This window comes from Echeneis naucrates, chromosome 10, assembly GCF_900963305.1.
Source record: "Echeneis naucrates chromosome 10, fEcheNa1.1, whole genome shotgun sequence".
NCBI lineage: Eukaryota > Metazoa > Chordata > Actinopteri > Carangiformes > Echeneidae > Echeneis > Echeneis naucrates.
The window spans coordinates 6,989,819-7,014,843 of NC_042520.1; the positions used below are offsets into that span (position 1 = coordinate 6,989,819).

At 42.3% G+C, this 25,025-nt stretch overlaps 1 protein-coding gene across 4 annotated transcripts; it reads left to right on the top strand.

Annotated features, from left to right (window-relative positions):
• The first annotated feature begins 1,771 nt into the window (after positions 1 to 1,771).
• On the top strand, positions 1,772 to 21,757 carry bcorl1 (BCL6 corepressor-like 1). 4 transcript variants are annotated; one of them, XM_029513147.1, is made up of 12 exons: positions 1,772 to 1,917; positions 9,282 to 9,366; positions 9,507 to 12,119; positions 12,387 to 12,519; positions 12,825 to 13,289; positions 14,515 to 14,702; positions 14,950 to 15,216; positions 15,334 to 15,500; positions 16,064 to 16,209; positions 17,899 to 17,976; positions 18,854 to 19,016; positions 19,931 to 21,757. In XM_029513147.1, exons 2-12 carry the CDS (start codon positions 9,361 to 9,363, stop codon positions 20,274 to 20,276), a joined length of 4,572 nt encoding a protein of 1,523 aa, XP_029369007.1. In that variant the 5' UTR covers positions 1,772 to 1,917; positions 9,282 to 9,360; the 3' UTR covers positions 20,277 to 21,757. The 4 variants fall into 4 exon arrangements, with proteins under 4 accessions (XP_029369007.1, XP_029369010.1, XP_029369009.1 ...); XM_029513150.1 differs by having other exon boundaries at positions 12,390 to 12,519; XM_029513149.1 differs by lacking the exon at positions 1,772 to 1,917 and adding an exon at positions 5,626 to 5,759.
• The last annotated feature ends 3,268 nt before the right edge of the window (positions 21,758 to 25,025 follow it).

The window sequence follows — 25,025 nt, forward strand, 5'->3', positions numbered from 1 at the left end:
TAAAGAAAAACAGAAAAGACAACCTCAAACAGAGTATTGTACATGTTTACCTTACTGTGGATCCTCTGATAGCATAGCTTCAAGGAACATCTCAGGCTTTGCTCCAAACGTTCCTCTCTGTGGAAACACAAAGTGTATGACTCCACCTTCAGGTTGTGAGGCCATCTGCACTGTCATCAATGTTGCACTGACAAATGTTTCACCCAAACAAAGACGTGCCTGCTTCCTTCTCGGTGTGTTCTCACATCCCGTTGATTAAATCTTGACCCACCAAAGTGGGTCTCTCTATAAAAGCGACGCTGTTGCTCACCAAGCTGAGCCTCGAGTAGATTGTGAAGCTGAATTTACCTTAATTGTCCAGCAACAGGTATCTTCGCAAGAGGTTTATATGCAATAACAGCCAATGGACCGAATAAGGAATTTTCCAGCTTTACCTGAACCTGTGATTATTAGACCCTTTTCGTGTGCTGGCACTTTGTCCAATTTCAATATCAGAACATCTAGTTGGTCTTGATTTGCTTGTCTTCGTCATGTTGTCAAGAGAACAGGGAATAGCTGTTTTTATCCACTCACCATACATGGTAGTACAAATAAAAATCAACTTATACACAGGTTCACTGGCATTTATAGAATAGAAATGTCAGCTATTGAAGCCACTGCACGTTTTACTTGTCTATGTGACATGTCTACAGTGTATATAATTTGACTCATTTGTGTTTGGTGCTGACAAACAATGGCCTCCTCCTTGTATTCCTGCCACAGCTTGTTCTCATTTTGCATATTTTCTTTAACATTTTGCAAGTTAACTGTTATTCTCAAGGGCTGCTTTTGTTGTGCATGGCACCTGAACTTCACCCAGTGTTCTTTCACTTGGGAAATGAAGAAAGGCTCTTAAAGCCCTGTCCGAACAAATTCACACGTCTTACAAAAATGTCCAAAAAAAAACAAGCAATATCAGTGATGTTTTCTTTGTATTTACTCTACTATCCACCATACGGGATGGCATGTGTGATGTCTGGATAGAATGCTGACTAAAAGAAACCTTTTTCTGAGCTTTGCTCCTGTATTATGCAGCAAAAATGTCATACAATCTGATTGAGATTCAGAAGATACACTGAATAGTATTAATAGAAAGAAATGGGACATTTTGACTGAACTCTTTAACTTTTCATTAAGACATGTCTTAATAGTCACTTTAAGCACAAGCTGTAGCCTTGTTGCTCCTTCCAATAGGCTCCTGGAAATCCTTATGTGGTCTGCTCACTAATCCTGCTAATAAAATATGAAACACTTGATGTAATTGTTGCCTAAGTTTAGCTTTAATAAACCAGTGTGTGCGTGATTTAAAAAAGGCTTTACAGGACTGGATATAATTTTAAATGGCTTAGGAAGTGTTTTTAAAGCTTGATTAATTTTACAGTTTTCAAATTGCAAGTTCCTTCATGAAAGCAGACAGCCAGTATTATATATAAAAAAATACCGTGTGGTTTGTGTAAGTCAAATTCAACACAAACTGTATTTCACACCTTTTTTTTTTAAGTGCATTATATCCAAGTTTTTCGTGCATCAGTGAAGCTAAAAAAAAAAAAAAAAAAAAAGTTGGACTATCCATCGAACTGCAGCGAAGAGTCCCCTGCAAATCAAAGATCCCAAGCCCACCGAGTGCCGGCGTGTTTGTTATTCACCTGTAGGGCTTTACCCGGCGCTAGGACCCAGGGTGCGCGATTTTCATCTCCAGCTGCTGCAGACCGAAAACTGGCAATAAGGGAAGATCGCGAGGACAAGCCAAAATTGCATACTGTATTCATTCTACTTCAAAATCACATCCCCGGCCCCGCATGGACGCCCGTGTGTAGACAACAATAGCTTGTTGCGCCGTGTGCAGGCGTTGCGGCTGTAGATCGCTCGGAGCGCAAGGTAAGACGGTGCAATACCATGCGATTACTAATAACAAAGGCGTTACGGGCGAGCAGGGGGCATTAAAGGGGGCATTGCACAACGCTATTGAGGGCGAGTGAAACTCTGCCAAACTTTGACCTGGATATTTGTATTTTCCAGTTGTCGGGGGGGGTCTTTCGGGAGCCACAGTAGTTGCGGTGATGTCTCGCTGCTATCCCGCGGCATTATGTAGGATCGTGTCACACGCATGGGGAAGCCAAGTTGTGTGTCGAGATGACATTAGCCTACACGAGTCTGCTCGTCCACGCGTTTTTTTTTTTTTTTTTTCGGGCTGTGGATGCGGTCCGCTTTTCCAAACGCTGACACGGCCACCGCACGAAGTGGTGTGTCTCATTTTCGGACATATTTGAGCTCATCTGGACGGCGCATCGGGCCGTCCATTTACCTGGCAAACAAGAACATCACCCGTGACTGTTTCTGTGATCCGGGCTGCAATCCTCCCCTTCGCTTGTTACGGAATAATTCATCACTTCTGACAAGATGGAAGGATAATGCGCTTGATTTTCACTCAGTGATCGCCCCCCCCCTCCCCTCGCCGCCTTTCCCAACCTCGACATCCAATACTGACCAGGTGAACCACGAACTTAGACGGGACATCCTTGTCGCTGTAAAACCATGCGGCCTAAATAAGGTCGATAATCTCCTAAATGGCTCACAGATAGATGACCATGCATGCCCACTTTGCAGACGACATACTTAAAAATAAATAAAATAAATAAATAAATAAATAAATAAATAAAAAATCAGGCCTTCGAAATAAACAACGTGCCTTCATCAGTGGTATCGCAGTTGTCGCCGTGCATGTGCGGATACCACCTCCCTGCTCGACAGATGTATAATTGTATGCATAACAAGTTTTTTTTTCCGACCCCGTCGCCTGTCTGAGGCTACGGGGACCCGGTGAAGCAGACCGGTGTGTAATTGGCGAAGCTCGGAGCAGCCGGTCACTACCGGGATGGCTCCGCGCGGTCGTTGAGGTCTCCGGGTTACCCGGCTCAGACACAATGCGATGTGTCAGCTGCCGACTTTGTGATACTCCTGCGCTGTGCCGACACGGTTCTCCACGGCGGCCCCCCACCTCCCTCCTCCTCCCCTCCCCCTCCCCCGTATCTGTTTGTGTGTGTGTGTGTGTGTGTGTGTTTTATTTATTACTGATAGGCGTTTTTGGTTTCCCAATTTCACATTTGGCCATCTGTCAACGATTTGGCTGCTTGCACGCAGCCATTACTGAGCGAATGGCGAAGGGCATGTTGGAGGCTCACACACACACACACACACACACACACACACCGATCCGTGCAGCGATAGGAAAAACAGCGAAGTAGTTTGTGCTCTCGGTGGATGGACAGGGGATCGGTATCCCGCACCGCCTTCTTGATCTCGTCAGACAAGGGTATTTTTTTTAATTGTTTATTGTTCTTTTTTTTTTTTTTTTTTTTTTGAGTGATAGTAAACAAACTCTTTGAGGTCAGCCTCGCTGGTAGTGAACGGTTATTTCCTCAGCACCACAAGTGTTGAGAAAAGTAAGAAATTTGTTGGCCTAAAGGAGCGGATATGCTTGTAAACAGCAGGCCCACGTTACTTTAAGGATCCAGGTAAGACAAGTGGCCTAATTACAGCTGGGCAACCCGTGCTGCTTAACTACAGAGCCAAAGATGTGATTATGGAATAAGAGAGCTAAATATGCTGTGGTTGTTTATCTTTTGGGGGAGACTCGGGCAGGACTACGTGCAGATCTTCTGCTCTGAAGATCAATGTGTTGCTTCAAACTTTTAATTTGATTGTCCATGACTGGCTATTGTAGCTGTGCTGTGAGGTGACCCCCACCCTCCCTCACTCCCTCCCTCCCATATAACTGCTAATATGTGCTTGAAATGTTCTGCTCAGATGATCCTTTGTCCCGTTTTTTCCTGAACTGAACTCAGTCAGACTACAGTGAAGGAAAAGCTGACATCATGCTTCACTGTTCGGAGTGAAAATACTGACAGATGTTGTTAATAGAAGTATAGTTTGTTCAATTAGGACATAATCAATGCAAGTTTACCTGCAGGTAAAGCTCACTTTAAGTTAACTTGGGAGTTTTGTCTCCATGGCTGTCTGTCTTTCAGCTGAGGTATAGTTGGGGCATTTGCTATATAAATAGTTGATCATTTCCAGTATATATTGAAGGCTAAATTCATATGTCTTATATAAGTTATTGTTTTTGTTCTGGCTTTGTCTCTCGCCAACTTCTCTGTAGAAACAGTTGTGCATGAATCGAGTAAAAACCTGACCTGTAATAACAGGAAATGTGATTTTGACACACTGCACTGCAAGATGCGAACGAGGGTGAACCGGAGATGCAACACAGGCTGAGTTTTTTTGTTTATTATCAATGATGACCTGGGGTCTTGTGGGCAGCATGGGCCTCAAACCACCAAACTGGTTAGGTCTGGTCAAACCATTGCAATTGTGGAAAAGTACGTGGTTTAGCTTGGGTGTAGTCAGTCCACCAGTGTTAGTCACAGTTAATCAAGACAAAAAATTAAGCAACATCAGTCCAAGGGAGTAAAGCTGTAGTCTGTCTGCATGGGTTGTCTCTTAAGTATTTTGGTTTAATTTTCCGTTAAATTTTTTGGGGAAGCACAAGAAAAATGTAAGGGGAATATGTAAGAGTGATTCCTAATGCAGCTTTTAGCTTACAGAACAACGTTGAGTAAGGCAGCTCCTTTAATGTCAGCCAGGATGAAGACAGAAGTAGAAATGTTCAAAAACCAGCAGCCAGCTTGTGAGCAGATCGTTTCCAGTGCTTTTTATCACTGCAGTGCTGGAGGTCAGTGCAGGGAGCTAAACCTCATTAGACTTCGGTGATGTTAAACTCTGAGCATCAGCACAAATGACCAAAACTTCTTCACAGACCACATGTCTCACGAGCTTGTGACAAAAGTCAGCAGAAGAAAGGGACTTCAGTGTTTCCCTCCATCTTCTTCAGGCTAGTCCATCAGTGTGTTGCTACATCAGAGACCTGGGAAGTCTCCAGCAGCCGGACTCTTGTTTCCTCCTGCTCATTCCCAGCAACACCATTAAAACATCTCCCACGATTCTTTTTTATTTTATTTTATTTTATTTCATTCCAGTTAAATATTATGTCAGTTCTGTGTCTCCACCATCACCCCCAGCTCGGACTGTGGCAACTGACCCGACTGACACCCATCGACTCAACGACACGGGTTCAGCGGCCCCCGAAGTCTGCTTTCTTTTCTTTTTTTAGTGGACAAAATTACAGTTTATCACTTCGTTACCTCCGATAAGCCCCTTTCAGTTCAGCGCACCGTTACACTCTTGGTCGCGATCCCCAATTCCCCTTGAGCGGCTGGCGCTCGCGTTGCATGCCGGTACCTGCAGTCCTCACCCCTCCCAGCCTCTCTAGCGTCTAATCCTGGGCGTGGATAGCCGAGCAACTACATCTCCCAGGCTGTCGCCGTGCACCCTCCTGCCCCTCTCTCTCTCTCTCCCCCTCTCTCTCGCTCTCTCTTGCTCTCCCACCAGACTGGAGACTGGAGATACGGAACGGACTGTCTTGGCGACCCCCCCCCCCTCCTCCCTCCTCCTCCTCCTCCCCTCTCTCTCTCTCCTACCCTCCCCTCCTCCTCCCTTCCTCCCGCCCCCCCCCCTCCCCACCACCCCCACCACCTCCCGGACTTTTAGAGCCGAAAACCGTCGAGATTAGTGAAGAGCCAGGGACGGCAGAGGCGGAGGGCTGGACGCGGCCGCCACCGAGTCGTGCCTCTACGTCGTTCGCGTGCCATCTGGGCGCGCGGGTCCGTAAGTGTTTGTGTCATGAGACATCTTTTATCCGGGCGGCCGGTTATCGGGGGGGATTATTCAATATTTCAGAGGGGGAGCGAGTGAGAGTCTTACAGGGGGGGGGGGGCGGAGAGGAGAGGGGAGGCTCTCGGTGAATGCCTTTCAACGAGCCGAAGTGGCTCAGCCGGTCCACCGAAAGGGCCGAGACTGGGAGACCGGCCCGCCGCTTCTCGTTTGGTCGGCCGGTGGTGGTGTTGGTGGTGGTGGTGGTGGTGGGGATTAATAGCAGCAGCCTGCCTCAGCATGTAAAGCACCCGGAGCCGAGCGAGGGCTTCGCGGACACTCCGCTGCACAGCTCCCGGCGGTGCGGCTGAAGGCAGCGCCGGTCAGCGGAGTTAAATATATTGTTTGCCCCTCCACCAACACCCCTCTCCACCCCCCCCTCCCCACTCCGATCACACCAGCCTCTGTAATAAGTTGTCACCCACCCGTCTTTAGGTTGCCCAGTTGGCTACTTTTTTTTTTTTTTTTACCATTATTTGTGAGTCAGTCAGTCAGCAGGATAAACTGACCATTTGTGTGTTTTTTCTTTAAAACAACAACAACAACAACATCCCCAGGCGGAGGAAACGGAGGAAAAGGTTACTTTGTGTGGTGTTGGGGGGCAGATGAAAAGGGATGATGGTCGTCAGGAGTTTTGTTTGTTTGGCTCTCCCTCATTTTATTTTCTGTGTGGCTTTGCAGGGATGTTGACTTACCTTATCAGGCGGGGATGTGACACATTGTGCTCCCGTACGGCTGCAGCCACTCGATGGGAGAAAGCTCCTTTGTCACTTGTTATAATTTTCCCCCCCAAAACATCTGTCTTCCACGTCGTAACATTTCCAACCCCTCCGCCCCCCCCCCACGTCTCTCCTTCTCCGTCCCTCCGGTATCTTACGGTATCGACACCAGGATTAGAGATGAAGCCCGGCTGCCGATCACCTGAGAGCCGGTTATCCGGCTCTCATTATGGTGACTCGCCATCTCCGACCCGGAGCTCTCCGGAGTCCCCCCCCCCCCTCCTCAGTACTGATATTCACAACACACTGAAACGCGTTTTTTTTTTTTTTCTTGTTTTGGTGAATGCCCCGGTGTCTTTGCCTGCATGTGCTTCACCGTGCACTTTTTCCAGATATGACATTGGGACGTGTTGCCTTTTGTGCCGTGGGGTTGGACAGTGAATCTCACCGGGAGCACAAATTATTTGGGCTTCTTCGAAAGGTAACGTCAGGCTCGACTTTGTTTCCCCCCGAGCGTGTATGCGGACCGCTGCTTGCGTTTATTGGCCTTCATGAGAGCAGATGAATTGAAATGTTGTGGCTTGGTAGACCGCGTCTGATCGCAGCACAAAGACAAACTAGCTGTAAGCAACTGTTGTACGGTAATGAATGCAGACCCTCCTTTGCACTGAGCGGCGTCTGCATCGCTGGATCCCTTTCAGTCCACGCTCGCAGATTCCAGCAGAAATTGGCGTGTCAGTCTTTATGTGCATCATCTTCGTTATGTTTGACTGACTCCAGGGTGAAACATTTTCATCACCACCACCACCACCACCACCAACAAAGCTCTGACATGGATTCTGTGCCTGGTCCCTTTTGTAGTCGTCTCATTTACTTGCAGATGCGCTCGCCTGCGCTCACCTCTACCTACGTACCAGGCTGCTGTGGTGTGTGTGTGTGTGTGTGTGTGTGTGTCACTGGTCTATAGGAGAGTATTGCAAGTGTTTGTTTTCAGGTCACATCAAGATTGATGAACTGTTTTCAGCATGCTTTTCATTCTTGAGTGTAGGTTTTGTGAAGGGCGATTATATTGTGGTTTGAAAATGTGTTGTGTTTGGGTGGGATTTCACTTAACATCACAAGAACCCCAAGATTGAAACTACATTTAACTGAGGTTTGCCTCTTCACTGTACTCATTAATAATTAACCATCCAGTGATAGACTAGCCTTAATTATACAAGCAAGTCACAAAACCTTTGCTCACATTTAGTCATCCACTTTTCACTAGAGTGCATAATCAATTTGGTGCACATGTAGTCTGCTGCTCACTCTTGAAAGATCATTTGAATAGTCACAGCTGATTGTCTCATGGATGGATTACTGATGAGTCTATCTGGACGGGCCTAGGAGCCCAAGGGGTCAAGGTCCCCACGGAGGGACCTCTGTTTGAAGATTGTTGTAAGGGTTTCTCATTGAAAAAACAGAGAGTGCAGTGTGTGTGTGTGTGTGTGTGTGTGTGTGTTTTCAAATCCAAACCCTTTAATGTCTAGAATCTAATGATAGAGTCTCATCTAGTATGAATTGATCTATGTTTTGAGGTGGCACAGGACATATGTCCAGCACAGGAAATCTATGTTAAACTTAGAAAAACAATTTAAGGTTCCCTTTGCTAAAACTGTGTTTTCCTTAATGTGCCTTGAGTTGAATGTTTGACCTTCACTGCGCAGTGTGATCTATGTGTAAAGTTTGACACTAGAAGGCTGCTTTCACATTCAACCTGCTGAAGGGGAAAAGTCTCTCATTAGTTTTACTGCATGTCTGTGATTATGACATGTGTGCAACAGAAGGATTTGTGACAACTAGTTTGGAGCCAATTTCAGTCCGATATGCACTTTTACATAAATGTGAGGTGGAGAAGTGCGGGCTTACGTGCACATACCCTGGAAAATTTTGTTATCACTAAAGCAAGAGGCATATCCATTCACATTCAAAATAAACAATTTTATTTCTTAACAGTTCTTAACAATTCTTGAATTCTTATTTAGTTTTTGGGAATATCAGTCTCAATTTATTATTCAAATGAGTGCATTTTTATAGTTTTAAAACATAACCTCAGGGGATTTTCAAATTTAATTCATGGTCTTAAGGAAGGACCACCATCATAGATTTCTAAAATGTTTTCTTATAACAGTGTGTATTTATGCTATAGTATTTTACCTTTTACATTTCTGCGAATTGGAGCATGGATGTGCGTGTGTTGTGGCAGGATATTTGAAGAAAATTTTAAACTGCTATTTCTTCAGTTCCAATGTTGAAGAAATTGTTTTACTCAACAACATTAAGAATTATGGTTAACCTGCAAAATGCCAAGTAAAAAATTGCTTTGGTGATGGTTTAGCCATCATTTCACCCACTGAATGTCATATTTTCAGCGGGCAATTGCTGATTGATGAGATTTCACTAAATGTTCAATATTTTTCTTAGTATTCTTTATAAACAAACTGAAAACCAGAGGGAAACACAGAACAAATATATTCTTCAGTTCATCACACCTCTCTCTGCTAACCTGAATTGTCTCAACTATCGAAGGTAGTAACATATCTGCTATCCAATCTCAAAGAAAGGAAGCTTACAATTGCCCAATGGTGGTTGTTCTGAATCCATTAGTGTTTCATAGAATCCATGAAGGATTAAATGAATACCTTTTCAGTAATTGAAATAACAACATGACTCACAGTGATCACAATAAGTGTTTTTCTCTTGTTTGTTTTGTAGCATTTCACTGTATTTCAAGGAAAACTCTAACCTGACTGACTCAGCTACCCCAGAGGCATGTTGTGCTAAAGAAACACCTATGCAGGTGAATGTTTGTTGTTTTTTTTTTTTTTATTATTATTATTATTATTATTATTATTATTATTATCACAGTTGGTGTACTAGATTAGAATATTCTTTTCTCTCTAATTAACACTGGTCTCATGAACTTCTCTTATTACTCAGGTGGATCCTACACTAATGAATGTAGGGGATGGAGGCACGGTGAGCAGAGAGATCGGTGCTCCGAATAAAGCGTCAACTAGTATGGTGGGAAATCCCCCCCAGACGCTACCCCCTGAGTTCAGAGGAGATGTTACCCTCAGTCAGCAAAACAAGACCACTCCAACAACAGACTGTAAGACAGCAAAAGCCTGCCTGGACAATAGCAATTACAACCACAGCCCCGAGGTCTCTCCCTTGCAACAGCCCAACAATGCGTCCATGTCAGGCTCAGCCCTCACCAGCTCAGACAAGAGGGCAGAAAAAAGGGCAGAGGCCTCTAAACTCAAGGCCGATGGTGCAGGCGTCTTCCCCACTACTCAGTGGTCAAGTGGTGTGAAAGTCAACCGGGAGGACTCTCTCAATGCCTGTCACAGCAATGTGACATCAAGTAAGAAATCACACCCGCAAACACAATCTGTGCAAAGTGTTCCACCTGGGTTTCAATGCTCCACCATGTTTAAACCAGCCCAGCCAGTTGCCTTCCTTCCTTCCTCTACTTTTTCCTCTCCACTTTGTAAAATCACTCTTCCACCAGCACTGGGCCAGATTGCAGCCTTGAGAGAAGCCACAGCCAGTCAGTTTCAGAAAGAAATTCAACCTCAGAATTCAGGGGTCGGAGGTACACCTCTCATGCGGACCTATCCCTATCAGTTCTCTGTTGGCCGGACACCAGTCGCAGAGAAAAAAGCAGGCACATCATCTTCAAAACTGAAATCTAACCATTCATTGGGTAAGAATGCAAAATCAGTAGGAGAGCATAAATCCTTAGCCTCGGTGGTGGCCTCACCAGCTATAGCCCTACCAATGCAGCACCCGTCATTAACTTCAGCAGCACCCACCCGCTACACATTATCTCCCACTGCTGCCATTTGCTGTGGCTCTGCACTGGCCAGCATCACCTCTCAGAGCATACTGCTGAACCATGTGGAGAAAGGCAAAAACATAGACAAGACGAGCATGGGCTCTCTTAAAACCACATTGCCCTCTGCTTCAGAGGACCACACAGCTTGCTCTGTTGAGCCAAGAGATGTACCCCTTGATTTGTCTGCCAAATCTAAACGTCCAAAATGCATAAATGACCCCCCAGTTTCTATGATGGAGCCTCATAATAATGAGTCAAATCAGAGAGATTTTCTGAACTCAAAGAGGACTCATTCAACAAATTATAGCTCAACTGTGCAATATCCTGTATTACCCAACACACACAGAAATGGATCTCATCAGAAACAAACAAATAGGCCTCAGAATCACCAGGTCCCAGAGCCCAAACCAACATGGGGTAAGGGATCTTCACAAGACTCTCTAAAAAACATCCCTGGGACTTACGTAGGTGTGGCTAGTCCCATACTGGCTTCTACTCTGCGGGGCAAAGATGGAAAAGGTACTTTTGCAGATGAATTTCAGACTTTTGCAAAGCAGGAATTTATATCTATTATAGACCAAGGAGAACATCTGGCCTCAGGAGGAAAGAAGCCATCGTGTGTGATGAAGAGCAACCAACATGCTCACAGTGTCAAGCATGTTAAAAACACCAGCACAGCTATAACTAAGAACTGTCCCTCTAAAGGAGCCCTAACAACTGCCCTGTCAAGCTCTGGCAACGCTCAGATTCACCAGAAGTCTGGACCTAGCAAAACAGCGGTACCATACTCTACCACTGTTGTAAATCCAGCTTGGCAACAGCCTCCTCATGTCTCTCACCAAGCCTCACCCGTTCAGAGAAAAATCCTACATGGTTCTCCAAAGAAGAAGGGAACCACGGTTACAGAAGGACCTAAGTTTCAGAGCACCCATCACAGCCCGTCCAACTCGGAGGATGATAAATGGGAGAGAATGAAGTCTCCCCTGTCTAACCTTGCCTCCATTGTAAAGCAGCAAGCTCTTGAAGCGACAGCGCTGACCGTTGAGGGTAATAATCAAGCTTCACCTGTTGCACCCAGAAAAACCGATGCTATGAACCCACTCACTGCAAACCAAGACAACCAATCTAAACATGCTCCTGTTTTTGAGCATCCACCTTACTGGTCTGTGGAAAAATGGCCCGGTGTTCCTTCACAAGGGGATTCAAGTCAAGCTAAGAAGAAAAACGAGAGGACCAACATCACAGAGCCTCTGGAGAATAATAAGGAGTTACACACCAGTCAGGGAGAGCACATGGGACTACAGGTGAAGCAAGGCTCTTTAAAACCTGCTGGCCAGTCTCATCTCCTTGGGAGCAATGCATCAACAAATGAGAACAGGATGGAGAGCAAACTAGCCCAGGTGCTAGAGGGGGAGACATTGAAAAAAGAAAGCGGTGTTTCAGACAGTCCTCCCAGTGAGAAATTGGAGGGCATGGTTGCGTCTATCCTTACAGGCCAGTGTGCCGGGTCAGGCGACAAGTTTGAGAAGAAAACAAATGGAACCAAAGAGGAGTCGCCAGCCAAAGCAAAAGCTACTGCCGTCAAACTACAGAAAATCAGTCCTAAGAAGCCAGCAAAGGAGAAGTCACCGGCTGAACCATCGAAGAAGACTACTGGAAGGAAAAAACAAGACTCGGAAAGCACTCCAACCAAAGTGTCCTGTCTAAAGAAGGTGAATTATCCATTTGCATGGTTTAAAGTTGCTTTATTGTCTAAAGCATTCATGTATCTTTCTCCTTTGGCAGGGTGTTAGTGAACATTAAAGGTATTAACCGCCTTTTACAATTTTACCTGCTAACTTGGCCCATTCTTAAATTTATCTCATGTTTGACTTTATTTTTAAGAACTTATTGTTGATCTGTCCATCTGGAAACTCTATGATCTATAGCACCCCATACGACATACTCACTCAGTCCCCCTTTTTTTTCCCTTATTTCAGCAGAAGAAACAATGTGCACCTGTGTTGCAGCAGAGCATATCAGAAAGAAAACTTTCCCCGCAGAGAAAAGAGCCAATACCAAAGGACAAAATCAGTCCTAAGAAAATTGATCAACGCACTCACAACAAACCAGGTATACGCTTTGTTTTGTATAATCCTGTTCCATTTCACTTCATGCCGCATGTAGAAATTTCTGCCATACATGTAATTATGTCTTCACTTGTTTTAAAGATGTAGACTGTAATCAAACTTGTTATTAGATTACTCTGCATTCTCAGTGGAAGCTAGTTCTGCAGATAAATACCCTGAGTAGTCTCAGAGCTGCTGTGTATTCAGCAGTCATAGTATCTGATTGGTATTTTTTGATGTATCAGTCATACCTCTATGCACAGAAGCTGGTGTGAGTGTAACAATCCCCTGTGATTTAATCAATTACAGATAGCGGCAGCAGCCCTCAGAGAGCGGAGACTCCGGTCTCTCTCAGTAGCTCTGTCTTACTGAGTAAAGAGGCAGACACGACTGAGAGCTCCTTCCCAAGATTGAGGAGAGGACGGCGGCGAGCAGATGAAGCTCGGCTCGACCTCTGGGGCTTTGCAACCCCATCCCCTCCACCTCCACCAATGCCTCCTCCCCCAGCTTCTCCATCACCCCCTCTGACACCCACCCAACCAGCCCGCCGTCCAAGAGGGAGGCCCCGCTCAAATCCCCTACCGGAACGACTGCATTTGGGCAAGGGCAAGACAACCAGTGCAGAGGGCGACACACCGGCCCACAAGAAACGGCGACGTTGTCGTAGCAAGAAGTATCAGTGTGGTGACTACATCACTGAGAAAGACAAGCTCGAAGATGGAGAGCGCCTTGAAGAATCTGCGTCCCTGAGACAGAAGAGTGAAACACCAGCAGGTAAAGTTCCTCACTCTCAAAAGGCTTAAGTTTCAAATATTGGTTATCCTTTTTCTACTCTATTGTTTTATGGATTGCCTCCTGTAAAACATCTTTGAGCACTGTTAAAAGCGCTTTACAAATGTGTTATTAATTTTATTTTTATTATTATTTTTACTGATAATAATGTTGTATAATGTTATGGTATGGATTTTTGAATTCTGAACTATAGTGTGCTATCAGTCTTTTGTATAACTCAGGGCTGAAATGACAAGTTAATACAGCAAATGACTGACATAACATTTAGTTAGGAACCACAAGGATTTAGGTTATTATTAATTAACTGGGAGAAAATTAATTGGTGATCAGTTAGTTGATTAATTGATAAAAAAAATCTCATTTACTGTTTTCATCTTTTTGAAAATGAGGATTCACTGTTTTTAGATTTGTAGACTGCCAAGTTAGTTAATGATAAAAATGAATGTTAAGATGATTTTTTTTTTTTTTTTTTTTTTTTGTTCCTTTAAACAAATCAAATGTTAGTTCGTTAAAGCTTCTCAAATAAGCCAGAGTTGCTGTTTTAATACCGTTATAAATTAATCCTGTTTTGGCAGTCAACCAAACTAAGCGACAAAACATTTGGCCATGTTAGCTTGTGATGGGCATTTGTCATCATTTCTGACATTTCATAGACTCTGTGATTATTCACCGTTTTGAAAAATATCTGATGAATGTGCTGACAATGGTTGAAGCCCCATTCAAGTCTGGAAATTATTTTTCACTTTTTCATGTCATGATTTAATCAACTTAAGCCACTTGATCATCTCACATGCTCGTTTTACCTAAACAGCTTGAACTGCAATTTATTTTCATGAGATACTGTGTGTCATTATTAACTTATCTACTTAAGTCACCTCTTGATGTAGCAGTGGATCATATAATAAAGGTTAAATGGGGAGAATTTACAGAAACATGGGATATTTCTGCATAGGGTTTCAAAAGGCAAAGCAAAGCAGCTCACAGTTGGCCTGTTTCAGCAGAAAATATAATAAAGCCAAAGATGATTGGTGCAGGAAGTCCTAGTCTGACTGATGTTGGCAAAAAATTGCACCTAAAATATTCAATGCTCAGACTTGGCACGTGAGGAAGAGGATAAAACTACTCCAGAGAAACACCAGTACACCAAATATTTTTTCATCTGCTTGGTAACAATCAGCACAACCTCTAATCCAATTTGTTATTACAGATCCACAGCCAGATCAGTGTCCGAGTCCCACTCCCTCAAGTCCAGATCCTCTTCCGCGGAGATCCTCATTCACTCGCTCAGGATCAGTCCGCTATCAGGAGAGTGAGGTGTCGCCAGAGTGCCATGACAAGCCTTCAGGGAAGCGAAAGTTCAAAAGCAAGCACTTAAGTGACAGTGATGAGCAGAAGGTAAGGCACTGGCTGATACAGTCTGTTGAGTTATAGCTTATTAGAAGTACTGAATTGTGCGGAGCCAGGAACAATGTATCACAAATATATATTGGCTTGTAGTGCCCCCCTGTGGCCAAACAAATGCCGTGTTTGTTACATTTATGGTGGCAGCCTCTTTTATAAAGCTCAGGTCTCTGCTAAGAGAACTGGCATCACATTTGATGAACCTCCACACAGTGATTGGATCAATACATTTTTGTTTTAGACTAAGACCAAGCGCAACAGTTTGGGTAAGCGAGGTGCCTCACTTGCCCTGGATGATGATTGTGCTGATATAAAAAGGACGGATAGCCCCCCGCCCACTCCAAAATGTTTGCCATCATCCCCATCCAATAAGAAAGGCTCATCAGGAAGAAGCAGTGGTTCAGAGTCTCCAGCCAAACGGCCCGTTCCTCCAGAGGTCCGTCGACTGATTGTCAATAAAAACGCTGGGGAGACTCTGCTGCAACGTGCTGCCCGCTTGGGCTACCAGGTACAATTCCACTTGTTTGCATGTGCAGAATCGCTTCCATGAAAATAAGTCCAATAAAAAGCATACTTCTTTAATAAGCTAATGTTGCACTGTGTTTGACCAACTTCTGCCCTGCAGGATGTAGTTCAGTATTGTCTTGAGAAGGACATCAGGGAGGTCAATCGGCGTGACAATGCCGGCTACACAGCTCTCCATGAGGCATCCTCTCGAGGCTGGACTCAGATTGTCCAGATGCTGCTGAAACACGGTGCAGATGTCAACTGTAGTGCTCAGGACGGAACACGGTAAAGCGTCGAGATTTTATTCTTCAGTGAATTTATTTAAACATTTATAGATTTATTATTTCAGTTTCTGGGTTATTTGGAAACACCACCATGTCACCATTTCAAATAACCCTAACCCAAGCTTAAAGCCTCAGTTATGACATTCTTAAAGCTTTTAGTTGCTTTTCATAGTCAACAGAAAGTAAATGGTCATTTTCTATGCCAGGTAACATGTATTTTATCTTATCTTACACATCAACAGAAGTTTTTTGTTAAAGAAGTGCAAGTAGTAATCAAAAAGCAATAATGAACATAGTGGCATACTCATTGGCAGGTATGGTATGATTAAATGAATATCATACTCTGAATGCATATCTCTGTGAAGCGCCTCCCTCCTGTTGCCGGACAAGGATGCTAGCTTCATCATTGATGTAACAGCAACACACGTTGTAATTAATGACAACGTTAGTCTCACTTTTGTTTTACAGTAACACATTCACGCATAATTTATGTATAACAAGCTTTCAGATAAACGAATCCCAACTTGTACAATCCTATTTGTCATGTGTTTGCGCTTTGCCCAGGCCCCTTCATGACGCTGTAGCGAGTGATAACTTACCAATAGTCTGGTTGCTTCTGAACCACGGAGCAGATCCAACTCTGGCCACCTATTCTGGACACACGCCAGTGAAACTGGCACATAGCCTGAGCATGAAGACCTTCCTCACAGGTAAGCTGCTTATTTTTACTCTCTTCCCACTGGTTTTGGATCATTTTGACAATGTGGTAGTGAAATTTAAAATCTACATAAATTGTAAAACTTGTGTCTGAAAATTTTACAATAAAAAGTCCAGCAACATGTTAACGCATTAATAAACCAGCAAGTATTTAATTTGTTTATTAGTTAGTAGCAAGGGCAAATGATTGCCCTGTGATTGAGTGATTGATGAGGCAATGGCTGATTAATGGCTACTTCAAATTTTATTGATCGGGAATAATCTAACTGCCGATGATAAAAAGTGGCTTGACAATATTTGTCCATCCTGGGGCATCTAGGTGTTTATGATCCTGGACCAATGTTGCATTTTCCTCAAAATAACAGCTTAAAGTCATTTTATATATGAGAGACGTGTTTAAAGGTGACGTTTACCTTGATGGAAGTGTCTGGAGTTTTCAATGGATGCAAACACTTTTCATCTACATCATTTCATCTTATCACCTAAGTATTATGTCACCCTCTTTTTTGCCATCCCCCTTTGCAGTGTTATCTCTAAGAAAACTGATGTGCTGACTTTTTATCAGTAAGAAGTTACAATGAAGTTGAATGATTGGGTAATTAATCTTCAAACAAAGAAAAACATCATTTTTTTGTTGTAGAAGCTTCTAATGCTTTGTGAGTTATTGATGACTGAGGACACAAATGGTTGATTAAATGATGATTCACGCATGTTTCAAAGGAACCTCAGACATGATTCCCTCTTGCTTGTCATAGAAGATGTAATGCTTTGTAATTTATTGTGTGTGTGTGTGTGTGTGTGTGTGTGTGAATATATACATATTCACAGCATTGTTGATGGTCATATTTCATGTTGCTCACCAATACTGAGCTAAATGGCATCAGAATAAATCAATCAATCTACACTCAGTAAACATTAATTGACCATTAAAAATTTGCTTCTACGACTGTTTCCGTCAGTACTGACTTGGCTGTGGATTTTTGTGGCATATGCTTGTCTCACACTATCTCAGGTAGAAAAACATGAAAGCTCAGGAGCTGATGCACCTTTGCACACGCTGCTCCGATGCTTGTGTTTCCTATAACATGGGAGGTCACAGACGGCAGTGAAACAGACCCCATCACGAAGTCGAGCTGTGACTACAACTAATTTGCTGATGAATTTTTATGCTTCTGTACTATCATGAGCCAGCGTCTGTCCAATCCTTGTAAATGTGCTATGTCATTATTGCTTCTGGAAAATTTCCTTTCATTTGGCACAAACATTCACATGAATACAAGGATGTCACAGTTCAAGGTCACAGTGACCTCACATTCTTATGAGTGTGATATATTGGGAATACCCAGAGGTAATTTCATGTCATATGGTGTAAACATTCACTTAAACTATAACCACAAGGGCAAGGTCAACTTTACTGTGACATGTTTATGTTCTACAAAAACACCAATATTCAGCTGGAAAGCTGGAACTGAGAACAGAGACATAACTGCTGGGTGGGAATTTCAGTTCTTTGTTGTTGCTTATTTTGAATTTACAAACTTCAGATACATTGATTTCTTTCATGCCTTGATGTTTATACAAATGCAAATGCAAATCTGGAAATAACGATGCAAATTTGTCGGGTCAAAAAATACGACAACAAACAGTTTTTCTTTTGTTCTTGTTTATTTTTTTACTCCCAGAATATTTCACTGACTTGGAAGGCCGCAATGAACAGGATTCCAGTTTACCCTGGGAATTTTACAGCAGCTCCCTGTTTGGTAAGAAATCTTGAAATGATGTTATGTTTTTGTGTTAGTCTGTTTGTCTCTCTCAATCAGAGCTTCTGTTTGAAGTCGGACATGTTTAAAAGGTGTTTGAGAGTTCATTCGTCCACTGTCAGTGAAGCAGACGGGTTGAGGCTTGTTGGAGGAATGACCAGGTTGCTGCAGGAGAATTATGCTGCTTTTAGGGTGGGCTCAGGTTTGGCCACAGGGATGTGTAAAGATGTTAGCCTTGTGTCTGAGCATCAGTGGTGTGTTATAAACAGCCACAGGCAGCTAGTTATCCAGCGAAGGAAGTGCAGAATCAGAGCTGCATGGAAGAACTGATGAGGCTGCAGAGATAAAACATTAAGTGTTTTGTTCCACTTCTTCTACTATTATATTCTACTACTCTACTCCAATCTCAAAACTACATTTAAAGAATTGTTGATTCCATATTTTATCACTCCACAAATCTAGGATTTTCTCCTGTAGCTGTATGTTTCATGGTTTCGTGTTTTCTGTTGTTTTGTTTTTTTTTTATGCTTATAATGTCTCTTCTATATGATGTTATGTTCGTGTTGCAAACTAATATTCTTTAATCTCATCACCACTGCTTCTATTTTTATTCACATGAATTATTATTCATTATTAATTATTAAATCACAAAATGAAAATAGCACCACTAAATATTACTTGTCTGAACATCACTGTCAAACATTTCAAATTCGTGTTTGTTTAACTCGACAGCATCAGCAGTAGTCCAGCCTTGGGTATAATTTGATTGGAGTGAAGTGACCTGTAGAGGGCATCCTATACACACGCATTAAAGCAGCTCAGATTCAGCCAGTTAGTCTGCCCCTCCACTCTCACCTCATTGAACTTGTTTTCACAGAGACTGAGCAGGAGCCATGCTGGGACTTCCTCCTGTCGGAGCAGAATCAGGAGCTGGAAGAGAATACAACTGAACGGGACTCGGACAGCGATTGTCTTCTGTTTGAGTTCTCCTCTGAGCCTCTCCTACCCTGCTTTCATGTTCAGGTGTCATTAACACAGGGGTGAGTTCATCTAGATTATCCTTTCACCATCATATGAAGGTAGCAGTGAATAAATAAACCAAACCAATCCTCTAAATTCATTGTTGACAATAGGAAATGACACCAACATCTACGGGAATCACACACTCAGTAATGGCAGATTTTTGGGGAACGCCCAAATCTGATAATATCACGCCTTTTGTTTACCTAATGAGTCTCATTAGATCTGTAATGTCATCTGCAAAGATGACATTCATTTAAACAAGTCTAGTGAAATCTTAGTGAAAGAAAATGAATACCTCTGGTGGTTTGCAACTCCTGCTTGTAGCATCTAAAATGATAAACATCTGGTGTTAACCTAACATTAAGTCCTTTGTAGTAGTTTTTAATGTTGCCATTAAACACTAATTGGTTATTACACACTGTAAAACTTCATTATCAATCTTTTTTGTTTAGACTGATTTTCTTCCTTGGAGACAGCTGCAAGTATGAACCAATGTAAAAACAATAAAATGTCAGCTGTCAGACATCAACAAAAAAAAAAAATAATAATAATTAAATCAAAAACAAGAGGTGTTATGATTAATTTGTGATATTATTTATTTGATATTGCTGAATATTGTTGTATGCTGCACGTACAACAACTTCTTGGCCTAACCAAGCTGCTGTTGTTACTGGTGTTAGCAGAAACCAAACTCAGTTAGACTAAAACCTTTTCTACAGCACGTGTGATGCCGGTGTTAAAATGGATTTACATGTAATACAAAGAAATGAGAGTGAACTTTCACTTTAAGGCTGAAAACAGTGGAGCCACTGTATTGATTTGGGGATATTTGAGATATAAAACAGCGTCTTAACTTTTCTACCTCAGATTGTCTGTTTCCTTTTTCTCACCTACCAAACTATGGCTAAAACGAGACATTTCTCTGTTGCAGCTTTTGCAATTGGTTCCTTTTAACAGACGTCCTGAAGCGTCTCAAGATGTCGGCACGGATCTTCCGGGCACGTTACCCACACTTGGAAGTTGTGAGTTTGTCCCACGCTGAGCTCTGGAAACAGGTTTCTGTCAGCCAGGTGAGCTCTGCTTTGGCGTCACCCTACAGAGGCAAAAAGGAGCAGGAAGACCAGGAAGAGGAGGATGAGGGGCTGGTGGATCTGGTCCGCTGTGTACCAGAACTCCAGAGACTATTGGGCTCATCCATTCACATACTACAGGAGGATGAGGAAGACGATGAGGAGGAAAAGATGCTGACAAACACAGGAAAGCCTCGCAGCCGATAGCCTCTCTTGCACTGCACTCCTCCACCACGCTGACAAAGTTTCAAGTGTGTCAACCCGAGCCCTTCCTGCGAGCAGCGGTTCACAGGAAACCTCTCCGTCCATTGTAACGAGGGTCGTGGGTTTTAACTCCAGCTACAGCAATGACTTAACACTCCACTGATAACCTTTGACCTCAGACAGAAGGTGATTAAGCGATCACAAGGACCTGCACACTGGAGTGGTCAGTGCAGGAAAGCAGCTTTCAGGTTCCTATCTATAGGTATATTTGAATACATGAGAACTATTGAGCAAACCTTTTTTAATGATTATGTATGTACATGGTAGTGTATATGTATATCTTGCCATCAGGGGTAACACATTTGGTTATATAAATGGATTCTTGTTGCAAGGGCCGGATTATGTTTAGGACATGTTTGAGTTTGTTCCTGAGGGAAAGTGATATTTTTCGATGGGAGATAATCCAAGGCTTTTATCTTGGTGAACTCTTGCGTAAAGCTAAGACACTTAAGTCAGGGAGGCCATTGGCCCAGATGGTTTCTCTGTCAACCTGCGAGACCTGGAGACCTGCAGAGAAGAGACCACGGCACATAATATTCAAACATAATCACCCACCCAGCTCAGAGCCTCATTTCCATTTCCTTTCTTCGCCAATTATCCACCAGAGATCATTACTGGAAGGACCTAACGGCTTAGCTTGTTTATTTTTCCTCCAAGTTCCACAATATAAACCTGGGCGGCACAAAGCTGTCCCAGTCCCTGCGTGCAGTATGAAATAATGTCATTTTTTTGGACCATGAGATTGAGAGTTTGTTTACAAAACCAGGCAGATAGTAGTGTTCTCCACTCCCCAGGTTGCACACCTCCTGAACTGAAACAGAATCCTGTGGATCTCTCTCAGAGGAATAGTTGTACCATCTTTGGAGTCCAGAGCCTGCATCTACACCCAAGGAGCTGAGACGCCCTTTTAACTGCAACCCCAACTGTCCCCCACGTCCTGATATGATGTTTCCATATCCTAGAGTGCTTTGTGTTGCAGTGTTTTATTTACACTGTTTGTTGTGCTTAATTTAATAGTCATTAATATATTTGACCTCTTGTGTATCTGACAAACCTATCTATGAAAAAGTTGCTTTGTATGGTTGGTGCTTCATTTTGAAATGTACTTATTAGGATCCCTTTATTCTGAGATTTTCTTCCCTCATTCAAAAACAGTATTTCAAAACAGCAAAAGTACAGTTTTATTGTACTGGTGCTAAGATAGATTTTGTGTTGACAATCAATGAAGTTTTGGTTTGAAGTCACAAACTAATAAAAGATATTTAAGATGAAGAGACTTAAGGTGTTAAGAAAGTATAGTTTAGTTAAAGGAAACGGGCAACAGCAAGGCTGAAAGACTGAGCAGCGTGTGAGATTTTGAAAAAGACTTTTATTTGATTCTTTTATAAGAAATCAACAAGAATAAAGCATGATTGTGAATCATAGTTTTATCTCTTTGTTTTGTCAGTCAGATTATTTTAGCGATTTAAACGTTCAGGGTGTAATTATCTCACACGTTTTTCAAATGATCCCTTTGGCCTCATTTTATTCAATAAATATTTTTTGAATTGGATTATTTGTTCCTCAGAAGTTTGAAGAGGAAATATGCTTGAAACACGAGGAAAAGCATTTACATATAAAGCCAAGTAAGCTTATACTTATACACAGTGGTATTAACAAGGTCTGAATCTGCTATGATCAATGAATCCCATTAGCTGTCCCTCGGGCGAATCAGCCCACTCACAACACAACCAGTTCACCACCATCATTTCCTCTGTCTACAGTCATTCTATTAAACATTAATACTAAGAATATATATATATATATATGGGACAGTAATTCCAATCTGCATACTCTTCTCTGCTTCCACAGTGTTTTATTATTTCCTGTTGCTGTGATCGATCAGATCTTATTCAGGCATCAACAAAAATCTAATGAAATAGATGAGTTTGGGCATCCCTTGTCTAATTTCACATCTTTTCAAATATTACATCCTGTAGACATGTCTTTATTTTGTTTGTCCTTCCTGTTTACAAACATGAGGCCAGAAAAAGGCGTTAGAAAAACTGACACAGCCCGGCACATCACATCACAAACTGTGACAAAAGACACTCAGAGGCATATAATTTGTTTAACATCTCTGTGACAAAACAGCCAAACTGACAATCATAAAGTGTTTGTAGCAGAAGTGGATTACACGCCTGGAGAACATAGACTCTCTTTGAGCGTTAGCTCCTCAAAATAAGGAAACGTTTCTGCATCTACAACCGAACACACAACCTGCTGATGATGGATTAGTTCTGTGTCCTGTCTGACTCTTTCTTTTCTTTGCTCTTGTTTCCAGGTACAGGATTTATCCCAACAGTGACCTGGAGGTGGAAACCTGTCAGTCTCAATCCTCTATGAAAACCCATTTCCGCCAGTAAAAAAAAAAAAAGATGAAAACTTAGCCTTGATTAAAAAAAATACTCAAATACTAAGTTGTAGTTATGAGATAAAAAGTTGACATAATTATTACTCATAGATATTGAGCATTTAATTTGTTGTAAATCCACGTTTAAAAGTAGTCCTCAATCCATTTCGCAAGAAGAGAATTCACACAAAGAGCTACTACTCTGACTTGTTAACGTAGCATCTCATGATTTCGACTTTTTATCTCAATTATGACTTAGTATGTGAAATTTTTATTTTTTTTACTGGTGGAAATGGGCTTCCATAATCCTCCCAGTCGGATGTGATGAAGGAACTTCTGTTGCAGTATAAACCTTTTCAATCAAAAAAATTGCCCACATTTTTCCTAAAAAAATTTAAATTCATAATAATAATAAAAAAACTTGCCAATCGCAACCAGTCCAACGCCGTTTATACCCACATAATTAACAGGAAGTAGCTGAACTGTGTGGAAAACTGACAACTCTGCTATTTAGTGCCTCATGTTGACAAGTGTGGTCTGTCTTTTGTCCAATAGGACCGACTGATGACAGTCCCTGAAAGAATGTATCTCCTGTTTACAGCTTTCACTCTATAAATCCATAAGTTGTTGGGGACTTTACTTAAGATTATTGTTTTAAGTGTGTCACTCATTCACTCACTCAGCTATCTATAAAGATCCAACTACTTGATGAGTTGATCAGGGAGTTCAAATCAAACTATTTAAACAGCACTTTTCAAACAGATCAGCAACACAAAGTGCATCACAGGTTAAAAGGGAAAAACAAAGATCACGCAAAGAGAAAAAAAAAAAACAGGGAACCAGAGAAAAGATAAAAAGCATAGTCAACTAGTCAGAACTGGTCAGAATTAAAGGGCATCTACAAGTCACACAAAGATAAGGCAGTTATAAAGTTTCTTTACAGCCCTTTAGATTGCCCCTTTGCCATTTAGGCAGATGAGTCTCATGCAGTAAATTAACTGAGCTGGATACCAGGCAGTGGCATCATTTGAGACCTATTACAGCCCCTGGTCAGTCAACAGGGCAGCTGTTCATGACAAAACACTCACAAATTTAATGTCTGCAAAAAATGCTCATGAGAATTTCTCTTAATTGAGCATCATTATGCCTTCCAAGAATGGAGATCACTGATTTATGTTTTATATTTGCGATTGCACTTTCCCTGCTGTGGGACAAACAAAAGAAGATGGTGAGACATGAATGTGACTTTAAATAAGGCTTTATTTCATCATCTCTTGTATTCATCACTCAATTTGCAGTTATTAGAAAAAACATTTGCGATAAGATGTTGCATCACGTATTTACTGTCTTAAACATGAAGTGGAAGAAAATGATCTGAGACGGTAGTTTAACATTTTCCTGGCAGAATATGGGCGTCTGTTTAATGCTTTGGTGTGACATGCTTCATTGTGCTGAGATGTGACACACCAGCAGTTCCCCCTTCCAGGGCCTCACTACACAGATGAACCACAGTGCAACCTGTGCAGTCCCCGCGAGGTTACTGGAGTTCAGCTCCTGCTGTGTCCGGGTTTATCTCCCAGACACAGCGATTGCATGTGGCTGCTGTTGCAGAATCCAGTGTGCATCGCATAGATTTATATCTGTTAAAGGTTTGTTTAGCTTTTTTTTAACTCTAGGGAGTTTGATCTACAATCAACAGAGAAAATCATTTTTTTCTTTTTAAGACGGTGAACTTAAATAACCAGACGGTTCAAACTGTCACAGTGAACCTATCGTGTTTCTAAGGACTTCATAAGAGTTGGGAAATATTCCTTACTGTATAAATCAAGTGTCCTTACATCATACATGGTGTTGAATGGCCAGGTCCTCCCCCTTCACCAAGCCCCTGAAATGGCCTGCTGCTCATTGGCCCCCTCTTGTAGGGCAACAGAGTGTGATTGGTTTAAAACAAGGGCAAGTCTGTGCAAGACTTACTGACAGACTGACATGGAAAAAGGAAGGGGGGCCCTCTGCCCCACCCGTTGTGTGTTTTGTATTGTTCCTACATGGTGGGAGAAAGGAATTTGCTTGAAGGAAACATTAAACACAAAAGTATATCATGCATATATATATATATATATATCAAATTAACTGTATGTATAAGCATTTGTTCTCTCACTTAACAAAAAAACACTTTGCTGTTTCTTTTCTTACATTTTTTAATCAAACGAAAACTCCTCTTTTCAATCCGGTCCCAGTAAGTCTTGCCAACATGCAACATGCAACATGCAACATGCGTTTCAAAATCTTGTTAATGATTT